Source organism: Elgaria multicarinata, chromosome 3 (genome assembly GCF_023053635.1).
Source record: "Elgaria multicarinata webbii isolate HBS135686 ecotype San Diego chromosome 3, rElgMul1.1.pri, whole genome shotgun sequence".
Lineage (NCBI taxonomy): Eukaryota > Metazoa > Chordata > Lepidosauria > Squamata > Anguidae > Elgaria > Elgaria multicarinata.
Window position 1 is genome coordinate 5,857,088 of NC_086173.1, and position 20,956 is coordinate 5,878,043.

General features: G+C 50.3%; 1 protein-coding gene across 1 annotated transcript in view; it reads right to left on the minus strand.

The window, feature by feature from the left end:
- Positions 1-20,956, minus strand: part of LOC134394032 (dynamin-1-like protein) — a 29,544-nt gene that overhangs the window by 3,245 nt on the left and 5,343 nt on the right. The window contains exons 3-15 of the mRNA XM_063119146.1: positions 18,460-18,610; positions 16,156-16,202; positions 14,340-14,411; positions 14,137-14,223; positions 11,293-11,455; positions 7,921-8,041; positions 7,577-7,708; positions 5,937-6,143; positions 5,686-5,806; positions 2,994-3,149; positions 623-712; positions 427-525; positions 177-320 (exon numbers count right to left, since the gene is read on the minus strand). Coding sequence (XP_062975216.1) covers positions 177-320; positions 427-525; positions 623-712; positions 2,994-3,149; positions 5,686-5,806; positions 5,937-6,143; positions 7,577-7,708; positions 7,921-8,041; positions 11,293-11,455; positions 14,137-14,223; positions 14,340-14,411; positions 16,156-16,202; positions 18,460-18,610 — 1,590 coding nt within the window. The remainder of the gene's footprint in view (positions 1-176; positions 321-426; positions 526-622; positions 713-2,993; positions 3,150-5,685; positions 5,807-5,936; positions 6,144-7,576; positions 7,709-7,920; positions 8,042-11,292; positions 11,456-14,136; positions 14,224-14,339; positions 14,412-16,155; positions 16,203-18,459; positions 18,611-20,956) is intronic.

Genomic DNA, 20,956 nt, shown 5'->3' on the forward strand with positions numbered 1-20,956 from the left:
TGGGACTACCTCCAACTCACCCTCATGCTTCAAGCCACAACCTATACCCAACTCCACTCCGCACCAGCTGTCTCTCTGCTCCTAAAGGCAGGCAAGGGTCTAGCCTGAGTGTAGGTAGCCAGCCCACCTGATCCCTCCTGAACCCTACTCTGCATCCACGTTTGTCCCCAGCTGACCGTGTCGAGCAGGTTGACAGCGTGGGACCGGCTAGGGCTGGAGTAGACCGACGTCTGGGAGGACCCCTTGGGCCGGTCATCAGTGCCAGAGTCTTCCACTTTCTCGCTTTTCCATCGCCGGGTACCATCTGGCACCGGTTCACTCTAAGCAAGCGGAAAGGAATGTGATGGGCAGTGGAGTCAGATTCAAGACAGGCACCGAGGACAGAAGGAAAGCGGAGGGGGGCGGGGGGGAACGACACACACGTACCTTGGAACTGGTGACGGAGGCAGAGACCAGTGCTGTGTCAATGAAATCCGGGTGCTTGGTATTTATGTAGGCCAGCTCAATGGCAACCAGATTGTGGACCTAGGAGAAAGGCAGTGGTTGGGCCCTCGACGCTGCGTCAACACCAGGAACCAGCCTCCCCTCCTCCGTTCTCAGAGGAAACCTCAGCCTTCGTTACCATATCATTGGTGATGGGCAGACGCCTGCGAAGGACCCCGGTCACCACCTCCACAATGGCCTCATGCAACTTGGGGAAACGCAGCAGCTCCTAGAGAGGGGAAAATGTGGGCTTTAAATTTTCTGAACCTGCCTTTCGGTTTTAAATTTACCCCCAAGGAAGCTCACAAAGACCCCAGTTAATACATAGTTGCACAGTTAAAAGAAAGAAAGAAGGTAACATTAAAAGAAACCACACCACAGAAAAATCCTTATAAAAGGATAATATTGACCAATCGTATTTTGTTACTGAAATTTATGATCAGCTCCTTGAAGGAGGGACTTGCCTTTTTGGCTTAAGTTGCCCCATCAGTGCACGGTGCTCCGTGAAGCCTACATCAGGGGTGGGCAACTTGGAGGCTAAAACATCTGGAGGGCCACAACTCCCATCACCTCTCACCATGGGCATGGGCTCTGCAGGTGGAGACTGATGGCAGTTGTAGGCCACCCCTGCCCTATACAAACTACCAACAATTTCTTGCAGTGGTTGTTTCAAGAGGCTTTGCCATTTATTTGCCTCATTTGTGCACTGCAAGAATGGACCATTACTAAAATGGGAGAACCGGAACGTGGCCCGTTGCTAGGCAACCCTAGGATGGACAGGTCTTCACTGACTCAATACCAGTTAGCTGTATGCATGGTGACCTTCTACTGCAGTTCCAGTATTTCAGGCTAAGGCAGACAGCTGAGTATAGGTCAGAAACCGGCAAGTAGCCATTTGAAACACAAAGGTTGAGTGTTTATTTACACAGAATTACAATGCTAAAGGTCTTCTGTTACAATTCAAGTGGCTTTGAGTTATTGATGTACCCACAGAGATTTCAAAGTATATGAGGCTTAGCGGTTTTCATCTTATTAAGAGTTAAGTGGTGGTGTCTTATTTAAAGTACTTCATTGTATTTGTCTACTTTCATAAAGAGAAAAAAAAAACCCATCTAGATGTCAGCCAACTGAAATAAGGTCCTAAAAGCCCATGGAGATTGGGTTATGGGAGCCTCCCATGGAAGGCTGTTCCTTAGGGGCTGCAAGGGCCCCAGCCAGCCAGCCAGCCAACTGCAAAAGCCCTGGTGGCAGCCGGCCCTGGCAAGGATTCCTTCTGTTCTGCTTCTCTCCAACCCGTTAATCAGCTGAGAACGTGAACTTCAGATGAGCTTTAAAGCAGGGGAGGCAGAACACATGGGGGGGGGGGGAATGACTCACACCTCACCTGGACCTTCGTGGGTGTGATGACATCAAGGGACATGGCCACCACAACCCTGATGTCTCATCTGGTTCCTGGCCAAGGCACCAACTGGAGATCCAACCGGCATTTTGACCAGGGTCCAGCGTCACTGCATGCAGGTTTTCCTCAGCTGCGTGCAGCCTTTAACTTTGTCCACCCCCATGCGAGAAGGTACAATGAGGTCAAAGCCACCCTGCCTCAAGTAGTGTCTGGAACACTCCAACCACCAGGTAATCCGGGGACACTTTGCCTGTGCCCCATCCTCCCTGACCGGGGAAGGCTCAGCGGAAGGAAGTCCCCATGGGGGCAGCATACCAACTGACTTGCCCAGTATTGGGAGGAGACATGCCTCCCGGCGCCAGAAAAGTCCCCACCAGTCACAGGGGGAGATTCCACTGAGAAAGGACATGGAAGCTAAGCCCCCCTCCCTCCCTCCCTCCCTCCCTGGAGGAATCCAAGGTGGCTCTCCAGAGGAACCTCCACTTCCTTGCTTGAAAGCATGTTTAGCACAATGTCTCAAAAGTGCTGAGCTAGAGGAAGCCGGGCAAGTCAAGAGGGGAGATCGGTGGGATCCTTTATCTTTCTTAGTGGAGCTTCCAGGCGAAAGCCAGAAAAGGGAGTGGGGGGACGCAGAGACCCATGTTTGACCTCCCTCCTCTTTTTAGGTGCACGTGATTCCACACACAGGTCGGACTTGAGCAAACACCAGCCTGATATTTCAAAGTGTTCGTCTAAATAGCAAGAGAGACTAAATGCAAAAAGGTGCAAGCGAAAAAGCGAAAAACATGCAGGGCAAGGCCCGGCATTCTTCAAGGAGACCAAGAGTCGACCCTTTTGAAACGGCAACAGCTCTTTGTAAGATCATTTCGCTTGCGGCTAGCAATGCAAAGGCTGCCTTACAAGTCCTGATCCCAGGGCACGCTGACTCAGATGTACCCCTGAGCGCAGCGGTCCCCTCCCCTACCATGTAACAACGCAGAACAGATGGAAGCAAGGAAGCGCCCCACCCAGCCCTCCGAGGGCTCAGAGCCCTGCCACACACAAACAGGCTTGGTCCAGTCCCCTACACGTCATCAGGGCTGGGGAAGGTGGGGAGGAGGCGGGGCTGTACCTGCGTGTTGTAGGTGGAGCAGTGCTGGATGATGCGCTGCAGCTCCTCATGCACCAGCTCCACGCAGCGAAGGCTCGGCTCCTCCAGGCGCTTGATCTGGCGTTTCACCAGGAGCTCAAAGGAAACCTCTGGGACAAAGAGGGCAGGACGCGGGCCCTGCAGAAGAGGTGGGCCCCCAGGGCGGGGGGGGGGGGAAGCAAAGGCATTAACAGAAACAGCCATCCAAGATTGGGGGATGGGGGGGTGCAGACAGAAGACAAATCAAGGAAAGGGGGGGTCAAAAGGAGGCACATTTTGAGAACACTTAAGTTGTCAGAGCTGTCATGTCCCCCACCCAAAATAGCAGATCATCAAAAATTCACCTCCAGCTTGGCCATCGCAAGGGGTTTCCATGCCACCTACCCCTCCCTCCCTCCCTCCCTCCCTCCCTCTTTCCCCTCTCTACCTAATGAGTGATTCCTAGGTCCAATTAGTATCAGACACATATTTGAGTAACTACTCCTTTCTACATTTTTCAAAGGGAATGCTTTGTCCCAGCATGCCTTGCGGCAAACAGGGACCTCTTCCCACCAAGCACAGTCTAACCCAAGCGGTCGCCTCAGACGTAAACCCAACGGAGTTCAACAGGACCCACCCCAAAGTATGTTTAGATAGTGGTTACCCTGCAAGTCCACACAATCCCTCCATCTTAAGACATGACAAGCTACAGACCAGCCCTTCCATCACACCCAGCAAATCTGCCTCCCTCCCTCTCCTCTTTTCTTTGCAAGTACTCCGCATCCAGCCCCGAAGAGAGTTCAGGTGAACTCAAGGGCACGCACACTCCTCCACGATTATGGGACAGACCTAGTCATACCAATCCTGTACAGAACGCAGGACACCCAACCTGGAAATCCATGTTCCCTTCCCAATCCAGGGCAGACTGAAATTCATGAAAGAACAACGGCGCTCCCACAGGCTTGAGCTGGAGGAGAAGGGGAGCTCTCAGTAGCAGCCAGAAAGAGCGTCTCTGCTTTCAACGCCTCGTTTACCAGTATCGCCAGTATCGCAGACGTGCAGCCTGCAGTGAAATGCTGCCGTGTCGCTTCACCTTCTAACTTGAGTGCTCCTGTTCAGGGTTCCAGCCAGCTTGCCAGGCACGCCTTTGTCCAGATACTCCATTCCAGCCCCCCCCCCCCCCCATTTCCTGTTTTTCTTTTTCAAAGGACTTTTGACATTCTGTGGCTACTGAGCATGTCCAGTCACCGATGGGTTGTTTCGGAGGGGGGGGGGCATAAATTTAATTGCTCTTGTAAAAGTGGCTTTGTGCTTCTGCAAACCTCAGGAGAATCACTACTCTCTCTCTTGTTTCTGAATGGCCCCTTTGTGGCTACAAAGCCGCCTACATTCACCAGCTCAGATGGCCATTAGAAAGCGATACACTGATTAACAGGAGGCTCAGAAGGCCCCCTTGATCAGGCCAGGGGGAAAGGAGCTACCTTGGCAATAGCAGTGGAGGAAGGAAATCACTGCAGCTAACCCAGGAGAGGAGGGTGGGTTTCCAGGGCTAAGGCAAAGGGAAAGAGGAAATGCCAAAGGTACCCTCATGATGCAGTTTTGGAGGAGGCGAGTGGGGTGGGATGGAGAGCGAATGTTGCTATGCCTGTACAGGGTCAGGGTACCGTTATGGCATTGTCAAGGCAGCAAGGGGGTGGGGCGCGTTCAAGCAAGCAGTTGCAGTACCAGTTGGACAGGGGGTTACTATAGCAATATCTGGGAAAGGCAGGTTGCTATGGCACTACATCTATAGAAGAGACATCCCTGTAGAAATGGCTAAGCATGATAGCACAGAGGGAGGAGAGGGGTGAACGAACCTGACCTCCCCGATGCACTAGGAAAGAGAATGGATGCCATGAAACTGTGGGCAGATTGCCACAGGCACCCCGGGCTGGTTGAAATTCCTGACGGTTGGCCTTATTTTAGTATTGCAGCGGTGTCCCAGCAGGAGGAAATGCAACCTCTCTTCCCAGCTGCTCCTCATTTCCCTATGGGGGGGGCGTCACAAATATCTACACAGTTAGGGGCAAGATGGCACCGCTTCCCTCCTGCCCCCCCGACCACCATGTGCTGAACAGGAAGATAAAGCCGGTACCGTTGGCCTCTGGGGCGTTCTGGATCCAGTAGGGCTTCTCTTTTGAAAGCAAAGGGCAGCATTTTAAGACACTATACATGCATACAGTTCAAGTGGCCCCGGGGTCCCCTACTCCATCAAATTGGCAGGAGAGCCGGGGGACATTTTCGACTTCCCCTCCGGACATGTCCAGGGAGACACCCAGAGCCCCTGACGGTGGGACCAAGTGCTTTAGATGGAGCGTTGAAGAGTCTCTCGTCCTTGCTGCAAGCTAAGACAGCATTAGGATCCCTCTATGGCGGATTTGGGGGGCTGGGGCCGGCGCTCCGTCAGTGGCTTGCCTCAGGCCACTAAGTTCACGGCCGATAACAAGGTCTGAACCTTCCTGATTCACAGCTCTGTCTCTATATGACATGAACACCCTTACGAAGTGCACTCGCACACTCCAACAGTGGCAGACGGGTCTCCCGATTATATAGGTTCATGGGAGAGAGAGGACATGGGGGAGAGCAGAAGCTGATGGGTAAAACGGACTTGCGTTCAAGGCATGGCTCTGGTCTGTGGCCTTCGACGATGGCTTACAGTGGCATTTCTGATGGCAGTCAAGATATCCAGCATCGTAAGTCCCGCCAGCGGGTCGATGGACTCCAGGGTGCGGCCAAAGGTCTCGTGGAAGATGTAGCACATCCGGGCACCACCACACCTGGCAGGGAGGAAGAGCAGGCCAGCCTCAGAGAGCACGATGCCGCCCACCCCCGCCACGCTCCACCCCACATCCAGTTCTGCTGCCGTGTTCCTCCCCAGCTACCGCCTCCCCGGGAGGCGTCACTCACAGCTCCGAGGTCTCAATGTTGCGCGCCGTGCCCTCGATGGTGTTGCAGTACTCCGTGGCAAACTTGGTGATGATCTGCAGCAAGGTGGCGTTCTTGTCCTCAATGGGCTGCCCGTAGCTCTGCAGCACCGACTGGTACTGGGCCGTCAGCACGTTCACACGGGTCTTTAATTCAGGCAGGCAGTCACGGATGTGGTGCATCAGCAGCCTGAGAGGAGGGAGGACAGAAGCAGTTTGATCAGCAAGCACTGGCCCAGCCTCCCAAGGAGAGGGCTTTGCTTTCAGGAGGGGGGTGGGGGTCCCAGCCTCAAGCACGTAGGAGAAGGTACCGGGGAAGGGGCGGGGAAGTTTAACACACTTGGAAAGGAAAGGAACCTCTCGTGCAAGCACTGAGTCATTACTGACTCTTGGAGGGATGCCAGCTCTCGTTGACATTTTCTTGGCAGGCCTTATAGCGGGGTGGTTTGCCGTTGCCTTCCCTGGCCGTTATTACCTTTCCCCCAGCGGGGTGGTTTGCCGTTGCCTTCCCCGGCCGTTATTACCTTTCCCCCAGCTAGCTGTGTACTCATTTTACCGACTTCGGGAGGATGGAAGGCTGAGTCGACCCGAGCCAGCTGCCTGAAACCAGCTTCCGCTGGAATCGAACTCAGGCCGTGGGGAGAGTTTCGCCAAGGAGCTGGGGCAGAGGAGGTACATGCAGGTATCCCATTTAATCCTAACTAATCTGCAAGGTAGATTGGGCTAAAAAGACAGGGACATAACACACTGGTCAAGCACATGTTGTGCATGCATGCATAAGGTCCCAGGTCCAAGTACTGGCATCTCCGTTAATGAATCTCAGAGCAAGACTAGGAAGTCCTTGGCAAGCTACGGCAACCCAGAGGAGACAGCATGAAACTCAAAAGGGCAACAGTCTGACTCCAAGCAAGGCAGCTTCACGCGGCTCGTCCAGGGCCGGCCTCCGAGTGTCAGGCCTGAGGGGCGCTTTAAATACAGGTTTTCCCCAGTTCCAAGCCCCAACATGCTGCTCACGACCCCAGCCACCCCTCCACCACCACCCGGTCCCTTGCTCAGCTGTTTCATGACAGCGGAGGGGAGGATTGCAAGCGCATCATGCTCTCTGGATTGGGACCCGAGGAGCCACAATTCAGGATAAAGACCTGAGTGTAGCAATTCTTCCCCATCCAAAAGAAGAGCTGGCCGGGAATTCCTGGCTTCAAAGCACCCAACATTTCTTTCAGCCTCAGGGGGCCTCCCCAGGATTCACAGGGCCCACCTCCGCAAGCCAGGGTGGTACATTTTTAGAATCTGCACGCGAAGAATTTTCAGGTGAATGATCCGAGGCCTCAAGGCTTTGTTTAAAACTGAACGCAGGCTTCTATCCGTCACGGCCGTTGAGCTACTGCCTATGTGCTTTTCAGAAAAGACCTGCAGCTGGCACCAGTGTTCAGAGCACACAGAACAGAACGTTTCTTCTTTGTTGACACAGAGCAGGAAATCCCCCCTGCCTAAGGTAGGGAGGCCACACAGGCTACACCCCATCCTCTGGTGAAACCCGGCCACGCCCCCTCTTCCCCCAATCCCTCCCCTCGCTCAGCTCCCTCACTTGTCAACCATCTTTCTTCCTCAGCTCCCTCTCACCTATTGAGGGTCTTGGCCAGGTGGCGTGTGCCATTTCGGTTGGCAAGCGACGGGTACTTCTTCTGCAGGAAACCCTGCTCGTCTTGCAGGGACTCACTGATGCTCTTGTGGCTGTTGATGTCACGTTGGCTCCTGGGAGAGGAAAGAGGGGCCATGACTACAATCCTACGGACGCAAGCCAGGGCGACGTCTCGGAGTAAGAGCCGATGCCCGCAACCGTGCTCGGCCCTTGCAAGAGATCGAAGGCATCCTCCGAGAATGTCCTGCCACCAGAATCCCCCTCTCCCCCTAGCAGGTGGGCCCCACTCCAACCTCCTCTCCCCCCACACCCCAGGACCACTGACCTGTTGACCACCCCAATGATGCCCAGCTTGACGGGAATAACCCGGCCCATCAGCACGTCCATGGCGTCCGTCCCGGCATCCATCAGGTCTAGCTTGGTGATCACAGCCAGTGTCCTTCGCCCTGCAGAGAAGCCCTTCCCCAGTTACGGACCTCAGCACTGGCTGAGAGAAGGGGAAAGGGGAGACCCGGGAGGCGCCTTGATCCCCCACCCCACCCACCCGCCCGCCCCTCCATCTCAGTCTGAACATCCCTTGTTCTCTCCCATCACCAAACGCTTCCTCCACAAACTCTGCATTCCCACAAATAGTTATCTGCCATCAGTGTAGAGCAGACCTCCGGTTTTAACGGCAAACACGCAGCAGTGAGACTCAATCCAGACAAGACGGAGGTACTGTTAGCGGGTGGTTCATCTGTCCGGCGAGGTGATGTTTGCCCTGTCCTGGACGGGGTTGCACTCCCCCTGAAGGATCGGGTCTGTAGTTTGGGGGTGCTCTTGGATCCAGAACTGTCACTTGAGGCACAGGTGCTTCTGCTTTTAAACATGCTACAGTCTCTCCTATTCTCAAGAAACCTACTCTTGATAGGCTATCTCTGTCGAACTACCGACCTGTCTCTTTGTTGCCGTTTGTTTCAAAGATCCTGGAGCGTGTGGTCTACTCTCATTGCCTTGATTTTCTTTCTAGTAACTCTGCTCTGGATCCTTTTCAATCTGGATTCCGTCCTTTGCATTCCACCGAAACAGCCCTTACTAAGATTACCAATGATCTTCTTACTGCCAAGTCTAAAGGCCTTTATTCCATTCTTATTCTCCTTGATCTAACTGCAGCCTTTGACACGGTTGATCATGATCTTCTTTTAGATTCCCTTCATGACCTTGGATTTTGTGGCTCTGTCTATAACTGGTTTGCCTCCTATCTAGCGGGTCGCTCTTTCAGCGTGTTGGCTAATGGCAGCTCGTCTTCCTCTTTTCCCCTTTCAGTAGGGGTTCCGCAAGGCTCGGTGCTTGGCCCGTTGCTGTTTTCATTATACATGTTGCCCTTGGGTAATCTTATTCAATCTCATGGCCTCCAATATCATCTGTATGCCGATGATACACAATTATATCTTTCTTCTCCGGATCTTTCTCCTGATGTTCACGATCGTATCTCGGCATGTCTTTCAGATATCTCAGCTTGGTTGCTTCATCGTCGTTTGAAACTTAATATGGCAAAGACTGAATTGCTTGTTTTTCCTCCTAAACCTTCTCCTCATCTCTCATTCTCTCTTACTGTCAATGATGTTACGCTTACTCCAGTCAAGGAAGCTCGTAGTCTTGGCTTTATATTTGATTCCTCGCTCTCCTTTATTCCTCATATTGAGGCAGTAGCTAAATCCTGTCTTTTTTTCCTGTATAATATTGCCAGGATTCGATCATTTTTGTCTGTCTCTTCTGCCAAGACTCTTGTTCATGCATTGGTTATTTCTCGGTTGGACTACTGCAACCTTCTTCTCACTGGCCTTCCTTCTTCTCACATCAGTCCGTTGGTTTCTGTTCACCACTCTGCTGCTAAGATCATCTTCTTGGCTCGCCGCTCTGACCATGTTACTCCACTGCTGAAATCTCTTCATTGGCTTCCAATTCACTTCAGAATCCAATATAAACTTCTCCTGCTGACCTACAAAGCTTTTCACTGTCTAGCTCCTTCCTATCTCTCCTCTCTCATCTCACACTATTGCCCCGCTCGTGCTCTTCGCTCCTCTGATGCCATGTTTCTCACCTGCCCAAGGGTCTCTACTTCCCTTGCTCGGCTTCGTCCATTTTCTTCTGCTGCCCCTTACGCCTGGAACGCTCTTCCAGAACATTTGAGAAGTACAAGTTCAACCGCAGCTTTTAAAGCTCAGCTAAAAACTTTCCTTTTTCCTAAAGCTTTTAAAACTTGATCTTGTTCTGACTTTTATACTGTTAGTTTTACCCTACCCAGTGCCTGTTTGCATTCTCTTCCCCTCCTTGTTGTTTTATTATGATTTTACTAGAATGTAAGCCTATGCGGCAGGGTCTTGCTATTTACTGTTTTACTCTGTACAGCACCATGTACATTGATGGTGCTATATAAATAAATAAATAAATAAATAATAATAATAATAATAATAATAATAAGGTGAACTCAGTGGCAAAGAGCACCTTTTATCAGCTTAGGCTGATATACCAACTGCGCCCTTTTCTGGACAGAGATAGCCTAGCTAGAGTTATCCATGCTCTGATAACCTCTCGTTTGGATTACTGCAATGCGTTATACGTGGGGCTGCCTTTGAAAACGGTCCGGGAACTTCAGCTGGTACAAAACAGGGCCGCACGTTTACTAACAGGGACTGGCCGACGAGACCACATCACACCAGTCCTTTTCCAGCGTCATTGGCTGCCAGTCCAGGTCCGGGCCCGATTCAAAGTGCTGGTATTAACATTTAAAGCCCTAAATGGCTTGGGGCCAGGCTATCTGAAGGAACGCCTCCTCCCATATGTACCTGCCCGAACCCTAAGTTCATCCTCAGGGGTCCTTCTCCGTGAGCCCCTGCCAAAGGAAGTGAGGCAGGTGGCTACCAGGAGGAGGGCTTTCTCCGCTGTGGCACCCTGGCTGTGGAATGAGCTCCCGAAGGAGGTTCGCTTGGCGCCTACATTATATGCTTTTAGACGCCAGGTGAAGACCTTTTTATTCTCCCAGCATTTTAACAGTCTATACAAAATTTTTAACTTGTTGTTTTAAATTTGTAATTTGGCATTGCTGCTGTTTTTATCTGGTTGAGCTTTTATATTGTATTTTATATTATGGTTTTATACTGTTTTATACTTTGTTTTTAATTTTTGTGAACTGCCCAGAGAGCTCCGGCTATTGGGCGGTATAGAAATGTAATAAATAAATAAATAAATAAGCAGTCCAGTTCTGCTGTGCTGTTAGCCGCTACGCTCGGATGTCTCATCCCGTCCCAACACAGGACTCCATTTCAGGGAATCTTCTGTGGGGATCATCCCAGTGGTGGGTGTGTTCCAAAATACCAGCCTATTTTAGCTTAAAGTTCTTGCTGCCGATAAGTAAGCCTGAGGTAAGGCATTTCAACATTTGAGAAGGGGGGCAGCGAAGAACTGCACAAAAGCTAGGAAACCACTAATTGATTGGTGATTGGAGAAAAGAGGCAGGGCCAGGGGATGGGGGCGTGGCCACCTAGGGAACAGGAGGGCGAGACTGGGACCTTAGGAGGGCTGGACTTGGCCCCCAGGCTGGGGGTTCTGTATACCTGTTCCACCTGGACCAAGCACTGCCACGCTGACTTCCAAAATCCTCCGCTCGTACTGCAACACACACACACACACACACGCAGAGCGCACACGGCCGTACCGTCAGGGTCAACATCTCTCGCTAGTTTTAGTGCCTCCGACGTGGCCATGTCCGTGTTGGCAGCCGTCACAGCCAGGATCAGGCAGTTTGGGTTGGAGATGTACGATAGGATCATATCCCGGACTTGGACCTCAATATCAAGGGGCTGATCCCCAACAGGTACCTGTGATGCAAAGCAAGTGCTGGGATTACTGTAAGACTAAGGGAAAGACCCACAGGGGAAGTCGGGGTGCAGGGTTCCCTTTCCAGCTCGAGCATAGGTAGATCAGGAAGCAAGGTAGTTATATGTCCTAATGCACCAAGCCTTGGAGTAGGTTTTACACAGCTGCCTGTAGTTTTCTCATTCTGTTCCTACCCAAGAGAGGAAGGGGCCAGGCCAAGCCAGAGCAAATTGGGAGCAAGGACTTTTGGATTCCCTCCCTGACTCTAGGAAGAGGAACCAAGTTTAACAGGAGAGCAGAAAGTTAGAGGAGAAAGGACTCCTGGGTTCACACACCTGTGGCGGGCAAGTTCTAGGAATGTGCAGGACCCTAACTGCGCTCTTCATTGTAGGACGATGCAGGGCTGTGTATGTTCTATGATCTCACGCAGCCACAAAGAACCGTACAATGTGGTATGGACTGCAACTTCCTGAGAACCTCAGTTTTCACGTTTATTGTTTTTAAAAGGACGTGTCCAGACTTTACAGCAGCAAAGAAATGTTAAGAGTATGTATGAGCCAGGCAACGCCGGGGGAAACTGCAGAAGGAGAGGGCAGGAGGGCCAAGTCAGATTCCCAGTGGTTGGGTGTGGTAGCGCTGGAGAGGTTCGCCGCCCTCTGCATCGCTTTCGGGCCCTTTCCACGACTAGCATTAGTAGCACAAATGATACAAAATAGGCAAGTGCATGGAACTTTCATAATTCAGCTTCTCCGCATGGAAACGAGGCGTTACAATTAAATTAGATTGTAAGCCTATGCGGCAGGGCCTTGCTATTTACTGTTTTACTCTGTACAGCACCATGTACATTGATGGTGCTATATAAATAAATAATAATAATAATAATAATAATAATAATAATAGTGTGTGTTTGTACTTAATGACGCACAAAGAACACAGAGACCTGGTTAAAGATAAAGGCGATCAGAGTAGAGTTTTAGCTTTTTGTTTCTCCTTCAGTAAGCAAAGGGTGGGATGGCCTCCATTTATGTTTAGCCAAAATGAAGGCCAGGTCCAGAAGGTACAACAGTCAGGCATTTTCTGGCACCCCAAGACAATCAAAGGATCCATCCCCTTGAACGGCAAGAAAAGGCACCACTATTCTCACCTTGCGCCCACGGAGATCAGGAGACTGCATGAGAGAATGGTCCGTTTTCATGGCCTGCCTCTTCCAGGTTTAAAGGGAATCAAATGAAGGCGCCTTACTCTAAGTGCCCCCATATCCTGGAGCTGACTCTAGCTGCCCCCACCCCCACCCCACCCAGCCATTAAAGGTCTCCTTCAGCCACCCATGCAAACCTGATTATGTCCTGCCCCAAAACATTTGAGCACATGAAGATGGTACATTTGCACAGAGCATGCAAACACTCAGCACTGGGGACGAGGTGGAGCAGGGTAGACTTCACCCCAAACCACACAACCCACAGCTTGTGGCTGTAGAATTTGGGTTATTTTTGGATAGAAGGCCAGGCTCTTCTGTTGACATTCCTGCTTCCTAAACTAACCTGACAGAGGTGATAAGAAGGAATCAGGCTTGGCTTGAAAATTAAACCGCCACCACTTCCACTCCACTGTTTTTCTTCTGCAACACCTCGATCCTCTCACCTCGCACCAGTGACGTCCCCACCCCCAGCTGTTTCCCAGTCAAATGGGACACCATGACCGAGAGGAGAGGTTGTAGGGCAGGGGTGCACAGCCATTTCAGCCCCAAAGGCTGCATCGGGTGCCTGCTAGGGTGGTCGAAGTTACACATATGCATGCATACCAGCACCAACAGATCCTGGTTTTGCAGCAACAGCATGGGTTCCAGGTCACATCATCAAGTAGTTGAACCCCCCTCTCCCCTCCAGCCATCCTAACCCAATTTCCAAAGAGAGAGAGAGAGAGAGAGAACACCCTTGAAGCAGGCCTTATTGCCCCTGCCATAGAAGCAGAGACATCCATCCCTGGGAAAATTCTGGAGAAGAGAAGATTGAGGGGAGACATGATAGCACTCTTCAAATACTTAAAAGGTTGTCACACAGAGGAGGGCCAGGATCTCTTCTCAATCCTCCCAGAGTGCTGGACACGGAATAATGGGCTCAAGTTAAAGGAAGCCAGATTCCAGCTGGACATCAGGAAAAACTTCCTGACTGTTAGAGCAGTGCAACAATGGAATCAGTGACCTAGGGAGGTTGTGGGCTCTCCCACACTAGAGGCCTTCAAGAGGCAGCTGGACAAGCATCTGTCGGGGATGCTTTAGGGTGGATTCCTGCATTGAGCAGGGGGTTGGACTCAATAGCCTTGTAGGCCCCTTCCAACTCTACTATTCTATGATTCTATTATTCTAGGAACAAGGCTTCTATGGCAGAAACCATAGGGCCTGGGGGCCTCCAGACAAGGTTTGGGAGGTAGGAGTGCACAATGTGTAGCCCACAGGCTGCACATTGTGCACTCCTGTTGTAAGGAGGAAAAGGTAGAAGGGGAAAGGCCCCAAAGGTTGGCCTGTGCAACTGCCCCTGCCAATCTATCACCACTTTGCATGCTAGCTTTGCCCAAGGCTGGAAACCCCACATTTCCTGCTTGTTGCAGTTCACGGGTAGGTCTACCCTCCTCAGACTCCCTTGGAAGGCTGGAGGCCAGTCACCCCACTTCCAGTGCCTCTCACCTTGGTGATGCCTGGCAAATCAACAAGTGTCAAGTTGAGCACATTGGGGGAGTAAATCTTCAGATACAAGGGATCGGGGCTGATTCCCTGCAAGCAAAAAACAAACAAACCAAAATACCACCCTGAGGTTAGAAAAAGACCGTCCAGGGAACTGGGACAACAGAATTCATACATGAACAGGGAGAAGCTCAGAACGTCAGTACCTTATTGGTCCCAGTCGTCCGCTCTGTCTCAATCTCAATCTCTTGCCGAATCTCGCTGAAGTCAGTAAATGTCTGGGGGGAAGGAAGTGAAAGCAACAGTAAATGTCTGGGGGGAAGGAAGTGAAAGCAACTGAACGGGCCAGCTAAGGGCAGGTTTCCCAGACTGAGGCCCAGAACACGGTATTTTTGAGAAGTTGAGGGTGCAGCAGCTTCTCCTGCCCTGTTCTTTCATGGATCCTCTCCCCAACCCTGCCTGCTGTGCGGCAGAACTAGAGTCTTGCTTGATACAGCAGGGAAAGGAGAACAGAAGGGGAGAAACAAGCCAGAATAAGCCACAAATCGACAGCATCATCTTCACCAGTCTCGAAACTTCTAAAGGAAAATGCAATGTCTCCCAGTGGCTTTAGCAAAGAGCGAAAGCCTACCCTCCAGACTTTCTTTAAAAAGAGGGTGGGGAGAGGTCAAAGATGCAAGGAAGGATGTAGCCAAGCAGGGGTGGGAAGCTTCAGTCCCACAAGTCAAATCTGGCCCTCTGGGACTGCCCAGACAGCCACGCGCCTCCCACTAATCCCAACCACAGAGCATAGGGTGGCTTTCCAGCTTTTGCACAATTTTTCCCTATTCTAAGAGGCTGAAATGCTTCTCCTAAAGCTTAATTGGTGGCAAGAGTTTTAAACTCAAGCAAGCTGACATTTTTTACATTTCAGCCCCGCCCACCACTGGAACGTGGCCCCGAGAACTCCCCTGAAACTTACGTCTGGCCCCCGGACCAAAAGGGGTTCCCTCCCCACCCACCCACAGTAATAAAGAATGAATGGAATAAACTGGAAAGCCAAATAGCCAACAAGGAGCAACTTAGCTTCCACACACACACACCCCACAGAAGTGAATCCTGTTAAAAACAATGGGTTTACTCCCAAGTAAATAGTTAGGGTAAGCAGTGATGACATCGTAGGATAGAAGTTCACAAAAGAAGGAGAAAATTGGCCTAGTTTGTACATGGAGCAGGGCTGTAGAAATCATTACACCAAAGTTCTTCATAAGGCGCATAAGCATCTATGCGTTCGGCGACACATGCTGCAGACCAAGGCCGTAGCTAGACCTAAGGTTTATCCCAGGATTGTCCTGGGGTCAAACCTGTTCATCTAAGTGCCACACAGGGCATCCAGCGCTCAGGCAGGGACGAACCCGGGATGATCCTGCGATAAACCTTAGGTCTAGCTACGGCCTAATACTCTCCATGGTCATGGAGATGCATTTGAAGTCAGAGTCTGCAAAAGGCCCATTATTTATGGAGTGCATTCCGGCGTGTACCAAGTACTGTACAAAGGATTCCGAAAAGACGGAACACACAGTGTCTAGAAAGCGATGCTACACAGAAGGGAAGTGAGAGAGAACGCAGGAGAAGAAAGGGGTTCCAGTGTCCCAGTCCTTCACTAAGTGGGGGTCACGCCATCTGGAAGATGTCTAGTTCTAGATTATAGAGAGAGAATTTGATGTTTATTATTTATGCACACCCCTCGGAAGAGATGGCATAATGAAGAAAGAATAGCCTTTAAGACATTTTAAAAAAAAACACACACACACAAAATTAGCAGCAATAAAAGGAACAGTCAGAAGGCAGCTCAATGCAAAAGGGGAAGCCAATGAAAATGGCCAAAAAATTAGGCAACATTCCATTGCGAAGCAGAAGGACTCCGCTAGCCTGCAGTGCCCACAGTTTTGCCACATAAGGCAGCCGCTGCCTCTCCTGCGTATTGGACTGGGCTGGTTGTGACCCCCAGCGAAGACCCCCTTTAGATCACCCACTCTGTACCTTGTGCTTGCAGTGCAGGAAGGTGCCCCACTCATCAGCCTGGACACCTGGAGACAAAGGAAAACAAAGCCACGGATGCTAGCGCGAGATGCGGGAGGACGGCACCCCAGAGCTGAGAACAAGCCAGGGGAAGGCGTCCACACGAACCACGCTGACATCCCCTGAAACAAGAGCCCCGCCACTCAAGCAGCGCTAGAGGTCATGCAAACAAACCCAGCCAAGCCAGCCCCTCCTTTTGCTTCTGAGTCCTCTTCCAAGGAACAGCCTTGGCCAGCCATTCATCCTGCTCCACCTGCCTTCATCTTCCCTCTCTCAGTCACTCAGTGCGTTGTGGCCTTAAAGCTCCCAACCGGGATGCTTCGGCCTCTATCTAGCGCCTGAGATTTGTGCCCTGGCTGTGGTTAATCAGTGAGAGAGTGGTACTCTGCACATGCTCTGTTACATGCTTGGTTTGGTTTCCACCAAAACCATGGCAGGGCTCAGCCCAAATATTCAAAAACGGTGTACCAGGATTCAGCTGTAACTCAAATTAAGCCCTCGGAGCGCCTCTAGCAGAGGCTTCCTCAATGCAAACTCCTAAGAAATTACAAGATCCACTCTTTGGCTCTAGCTGACACCAACATATAAATTTATCATATAAATATGATAAATAAATCAATAATAAATAAACATTCATGCTCCTACAGCGACCTCTTGTCTGCAGCCCTTCAAGACCTCTCCACAGGACCGTCACCACAGAAACCATCCCCAGACACGAGCCTAGAAAGGGTGGGTAGTCTAAAGTGGGGCAGCACGGCCTGGAGCCAGCCTCATCAGCCTTTTACTGAAACCCCTAATTTTCAAATATTCCCTCAGGAATTCTAGAAAGCAAAGGCTTTCAAGAAACAATTCTGGCTCTTTTCCAGATTTGAGTCAGAGTAATAGTCCAAGGGTGGGCAGCTTGTGGCCCTTTGGATGGTGCTGAGCTGCGACTCCCCGCACCGTTGGCCATGCCGGCTAGGACCAGTGGGAGCCGCAGTCCAACAACAGCTGGAGGGCCCCAAGTTGCCTGCCCCTGGCTCTAGCCAGACATAGTTCCAACACTCCATATGCTGGGCCAAAGAGCCTCCCCACGGCCCCCCAGGCGTCATGGCCCCCCATGTGATTTTCCTTGCCATGCCGGGATAAGGACATCAATCCGCAGCTTTTACATGAAGCTGCTGGGGGCGGTCATCCGGAGCTTTGGAGCGTGCTGTCACCAGTATGCTGATGACACACAGCTCTATTTCTCCTTTTCCTCTTCAGCAGGAGAGGCTGTGGATGTGTTGAATCGGTGCCTGGCTGCGACAATGGACTGGATGAGGGCTAATAAACTGAGACTCAATCCAGACAAGACTGAGATGCTGTTAGTAGGTGATTCCGCTGACAGGATGGGCGGTGTTCTACCGGTTCTGGATGGGATTGCACTCACCCTGAAGGAGCAGGTTCGTAACTTGGGGGTTCTTTTAGACCCATCATTGTCACTTGAGGCTCAGGTGACCTCAGTGGCATGGAGTGCCTTCTACAAACTCCGGTTGGTGGCCCAGCTACGCCCCTATCTGGACAGGGATAAACCTGGCTTCAGTTGTCCATGCTCTGGTAACCTCCAAGTTAGATTACTGCAGTGCACTCTACGTAGGGCTGCCTTTGAAGACGGTTCGGAAGCTGCAGCTCATGCAAAATGCAGCGGCCAGATTGATTTCGGGAACCAGAAGGTTCGACCATATAACACCTGCTCTGGTCCGCTTGCACTGGCTGCCTGTATGTTTCCGAGCCCAATTCAAGGTGCTGGTTTTGACCTATAAAGCCTTACACGGCTCGGGACCACAATACCTGATGGAACGCCTCTCCCGACGTGAATATACCCAGTCACTACGTTCATCATCTGAGGTCCTCCTCCGGGTACCTACTCTGAGAGAGGCTTGGAGTGTGGCAACGAGGGACAGGGCCTTTTCAGTGGTGGCCCCCAGACTGTGGAATGATCTCCCTGATAAGGCTCGCCTGGCACCAACGCTGCTATCCTTCCGGCGCCAGGTTAAGACTTTCCTCTTTGCCGAGGCATATGGCGGCACATCCTAATTACCCACATGTTTAGTTTTTAATCGGTTTTTAATGCTTTATGTGTGTATTAGTGTGTATGTGTGTTTTAGAGTTTTAAATTTTGCATACTTGTTTTTAACCTCAATTTTAGAATTTCTGTAAACCGCCCAGAGAACCCTGGCTATGGGAGCGGGATAGAAGTGTAATAAATAAATAAATAAATAAATAAATAAATATTTCCCTTACCACTTTCTCCGCTGGCTGTTCGCCGCCTCTCCTCCAGTGTCGCGACATGCACCAGCTGCAGGATGAGGGGCCGCCGCGTGACAACGCCAGAGCCACGGGGCAAGAAGTCCCGGCCTACGATGCTCTCCAGCACCGAGCTCTTCCCACTGCTCTGTGGAGACAGGCGGCGTTAGGAAGAGCGAAGGGCGGCAGAGGGGTAAGAGGTAAAGTGGGGAGGGAGACATTGTTCTCCCGGTCTCATACGACAGAGAGCTTCGGCTATTGGGCGGCATAACAATGTAATAAATAAATAAATAAATAAAATAATAAATACTAGAACCCAATGGGGTCATCCCATGAAGCTGCTTGGTGGGCGATTCCGGGCAGAGTCTCCAGAGGGAGAGGCGGGTAACAAATAAATATATTATTATTATTATTATTATTATTATTATTATTATTATTATTATTATTGGAAGTACTTCTTTACACAGTGCATAGTGTTTGCTTGCTTGTTTTCCTTTCTTATTGTGAATATCAACAAAACAGAACAAAAGAAAATACATCGTGAAAAACAAAAACAAAGAAACATTACATGCATAGGAATATCATCATTTCCCCCCATCAGGTATACCATTCATTTAAAAAAAGGGGGGAGTTATGCACAGGTTTCAAGAAGAGCAGACCATATATCCATGCATTTATCCACTCGCAAGTCACTCCTGCGTAACACCAGTTCAAATATTGATAGCGTTGTTAAGTCCTCGATCCATTGCATTATGGGAGGTGAACATTTATCCTTCCAACATGATAGTATAAGTCATAAGGGCTCTGAAAATCCATTTGTGCAGACCATGCGTTAACTTCCAAGAAGCCGGTAGGTATATAAACTTCTCCTGCTGACCTTCAAAGCTTTTCACGGTCTAGCTCCTTCCTATCTCTCCTCTCTCATCTCACACTATTGCCCCGCTCGTGCTCTCCGCTCCTCTGATGCCATGCTCCTCGCCTGCCCAAGGACCTCCACTTCCCTTACTCGGCTTCGTCCTTTTTCTTCTGCTGCCCCTTACGCCTGGAACGCTCTTCCAGAACACTTGAGAACTACCAACTCAATCACAGCTTTTAAAACTCAGCTAAAAACTTTTCTTTAACCTATAGCTTGAGTTTGTTCTGACTCTATACTGTTGAGTTTGTTCTGACTCTATACTGTTAGCCTCACCCTACCCGGTGCCTGTTTACACTTCCCTGTGCCTGTTTGCATTCTCTTTCCCTCCTTATTGTTTACTACAACTTTATTAGATTGTAAGCCTATGCGGCAGGGTCTTGCTATTTACTGTGTAATCTGTACAGCACCATGTACATTGATGGTGCTATATAAATAAATAATAATAATAATAATAGTTTAGGAGGACATGCGCTTCATTCCATATTAAAGACTGTTCCAGTATAAAGTTTATCCTTATTATAACCTCCTTCCAAAATGGAGGCAACTACTTGGGCACTGCTAAAATATATGAATTAAAGAAGCATTAACTGCATTACTTCTCCAACAGTTATGCAAGTTATTGAAAAGGCTTTGTGGAGTCCAATAAACCCGAAACCAAGACTGTTTGCTAAATAAGACGTAGCCTAAGGTCCATTCACACAGTGCATTGCTAAACTATGGAGTTCACTACCACAACATGCAGCGACAGCCACCAAGTTTGGATAGCTTTAAAAGGAAACCAGCCAAATTCATGGAGGAGGCCATCAATGGCTACTAGCCCTGATGGTTATACGCTACCTCCAATAGGTGAGGCCGCGTGCCAATGTACACCAATTCCTGGGGAAACTGGGGGAGAAGGTGCTGTTGCTCCCATGTCCCGCTCGTGGGTTTCTTTACGGTTGGCCACTGAGTGAACGGAATGCTGGACTAGATGGACCCTTAGTCTAACCCAGCATGGCTGTTCTAATGTTCTTAAGGAGAGCCATTTCATTTGAGAGTTTTCACCTCTATTCAGGTGCAGAGAAAGAATACATTCTAGAAGGGGCTTGTGGCTTTTCTTGCCAGCTGCCACATACGCGGAGGCCTCAAATGGCCAAGATCATCTCACACTATTCATCTCACACTATCGCCCCGCTCGTGCTCTTCGCTCCTCTGATGCCATGTTTCTCGCCTGCCCAAGGGCCTCTACTTCCCTTGCTCGGCTTCGTCCATTTTCGTCTGCTGCCCCTTACGCCTGGAACGCTCTTCCAGAACATTTGAGAACTACAAGTTCAACCGCAGCTTTTAAAGCTCAGCTAAAAACTTTTCTTTTTCCTAAAGCTTTTAAAACTTGATGTTGTGCAGACTTCTACTGTTACTTTCTACTGTTAGTCTTTCCCTACCCAGTGCCTGCTTACCCTTCCCTGTACCTGTTTGCATTCTCTTCCCCTCCTTATTGTTTTACTATGATTTTATTAGATTGTAAGCCTATGCGGCAGGGCCTTGCTATTTACTGTTTTACTCTGTACAGCACCATGTACACTGATGGTGCTATATAAA